The sequence below is a fragment of the Loa loa genome (assembly GCF_000183805.2).
Source record: "Loa loa unplaced genomic scaffold supercont3.623, whole genome shotgun sequence".
NCBI classification, from domain to species: domain Eukaryota; kingdom Metazoa; phylum Nematoda; class Chromadorea; order Rhabditida; family Onchocercidae; genus Loa; species Loa loa.
Window position 1 is genome coordinate 1 of NW_018108803.1, and position 2408 is coordinate 2408.

At 32.9% G+C, this 2408-nt stretch overlaps 1 protein-coding gene across 1 annotated transcript; it reads left to right on the top strand.

The window, feature by feature from the left end:
• Positions 1-1992: 1992 nt before the first annotated feature.
• Positions 1993-2223, top strand: LOAG_14660 (zinc finger protein; the record flags this gene model as incomplete). Its single annotated transcript, XM_003150154.2, has 1 exon — positions 1993-2223. A coding segment is annotated over one exon (231 nt), but the record flags the coding sequence as incomplete, so codon positions are not given.
• Positions 2224-2408: the final 185 nt, after the last annotated feature.

Below are 2408 nucleotides of genomic sequence, written 5' to 3' on the forward strand. Positions count from 1 at the left end.
GAATGAGATAAATAGTGTTACTGTTTTTATTACTATTAATTATACATTCGTAAATATTATATGAAACTGAAATTCGATCAACTCACTGCTATTTGCAGCATTGAAATAGTGTGATGATTGAAATTAAAGGGATATCTGCTGCTCTGCAATTGTAAAGCGGAAGGAATGGAAGAAATGTTGGTTGAAGCATTATAATCGTTGACCACTGCCCATTACCATATGCTCAGCAGTAACCTGATTCTTGGCGATTATATGGCCAAATTTACTTTGAAATAAAATGAATGATTAAAAGAATGCATTAATTGTTTTTTTATGCCCTATTCCATACTTGTACAGGAAGCATTGGAAGGGAATAATGCGCAAAAGTTGGCTGGAAATTGGTCAGAACGAACTTCCGGAAGTAGATCCCTTTCAAATATTTTCATAGTATATTTTTTAGAATTTTCCATGGAAGATATTTTCTGGAATTTCTCATTATATATATATATATCTGAAATTCTCCATATCAGATGTTTTCTGGACACTGAACTTTTGCTAAAATGATATCGAACTTGATTATTTTCGTCAACGAAATATCCTTACAAGTCAGGATAACTTCTAACTTCTATGACTTCCAACTTATTACTCAATATATTTTGCGAAAGAGTGACCAGTTATCATTGTTCATCATTATGATGATAACTAACGTAAACTAGAAGAATAATCGGTCGATATGTATTTTGGTTAAGGTTAATGACGTTGGTAAAGCCAAAAAAAAATGTTATAAGTTGTATTATAAGATTCAAAAAAAAGAAAAACTGAAAAAAAAAACAGCCGTGATTCAAAAAACAGTTTTTTTTTCTTTTTCTTTTGGTGATATATTTTGCAAAATTTACAGTAATGCTCTGATTATTTCGTATATTTTTTGCATGTTATAACATTGTTTTTTTGTATTTCAATTTATCTGCAATCCTTTTCATGAGGTTTTCGTCGGGGATTAAAAGCATATTCATCAACTACTAAGTCAGAGATAGGAAATTTGGATGAAAGAGAAAAGAAAATATGAGAAATATTGCGAATCGCACAGATCAAAAGCTGTTTGAACCTTTGGTCGTTCAGTTCCATTCAGTGTGATATAAAAAGGCTTCCATTCGAGCATTCATACCATTTTAAAAATTTTGTCTTTTACCTTATTCTTCATCATGTCAATAACACAGATCATATGGTTCCATTTTCTGTTTTGCATCACTTTAACTTATAATGACTACGACGATCACACCACTCAATATGTTCATTATCCTGGTTATAATCCAAATATTCACCATTCATTTGATACCGTCGACGACAGTGACCGAGAACAAGTGACAATGGTAGGTAATGACTACTCCGAGGAAGTCACCGACAGCTTCGCTTATAACAGCAAATGGGAAAGTGGTGATCGAAAATTGCTCATTGATCATTTTTGCATTTGACCTTATTCTTTATCATGTCGATGACACAGATCATTCGGTTCAATCTTCTGCTTTGCTTCACCTTGACTCGTAACGGAACTTTCTCTTTAGTTAATCTCGATACAGATGTTATTACCACATATGTTCATTATCCTGCTATGAACAGAGTGTCACTCTGAACAACTTTTATCAGCCTACTACACTTCTCTCATACAACGTTTCCGATCCAAGTGAATTATTTGAATCAAGTGGTAACAATGAAAGCATTGACTATGTTCGCTTTCAAAACTACATTGACAACTTCAATTTATCATACTTTGATCCACATACCAGTGACTATAATATTGATGGCGAAATATCGGGAGATAACATTAAAATTGACTTTTTCGTTTCTAATATATATAAGAAAAGGTAAATAGTCTCTAGTAATTCAAATGAAATGCGATGTGATATGTTTATTTTATGGCACTGATATTTCTATGATCAGTTTTCAAATTACATTAATTAGCAAATACTGTAATGGAGTGCTAATTACAAATACAAATGATATAAAAATTTTCAGAAGAGCAAAATTATGAGCTTCCTTATGCCTGATGTAATGCGCGCTTTAAGAGTCGCGGTAAATATAGAAAACGCCGGAAAACGCATGGCGAACCATTCATTTACAAACGCAAACGATCCGATTATGGGCGAACGTTCAATCATTCATCGTTTGCATCTCACAATGAAACACATCTACTTAAAAATAAATGCGAAAACTGTGATACATGTTTCGCCTGAGAAAACAACCTGAAAAGACACAAGAAAGGATGCTTGATAACTTTTCGTTAGTTTCGCAAATTTAGTAAAATTTCAAGCACGTTCATCTATCTGCAATAGTGGAATGCATATGAAATTGTGCTGTGGAACATCCGAGACCATGGAGTTGCAATGCGAAATTCAATAAATATTGCGATGCAGAAAGACCATGCAGAAAAT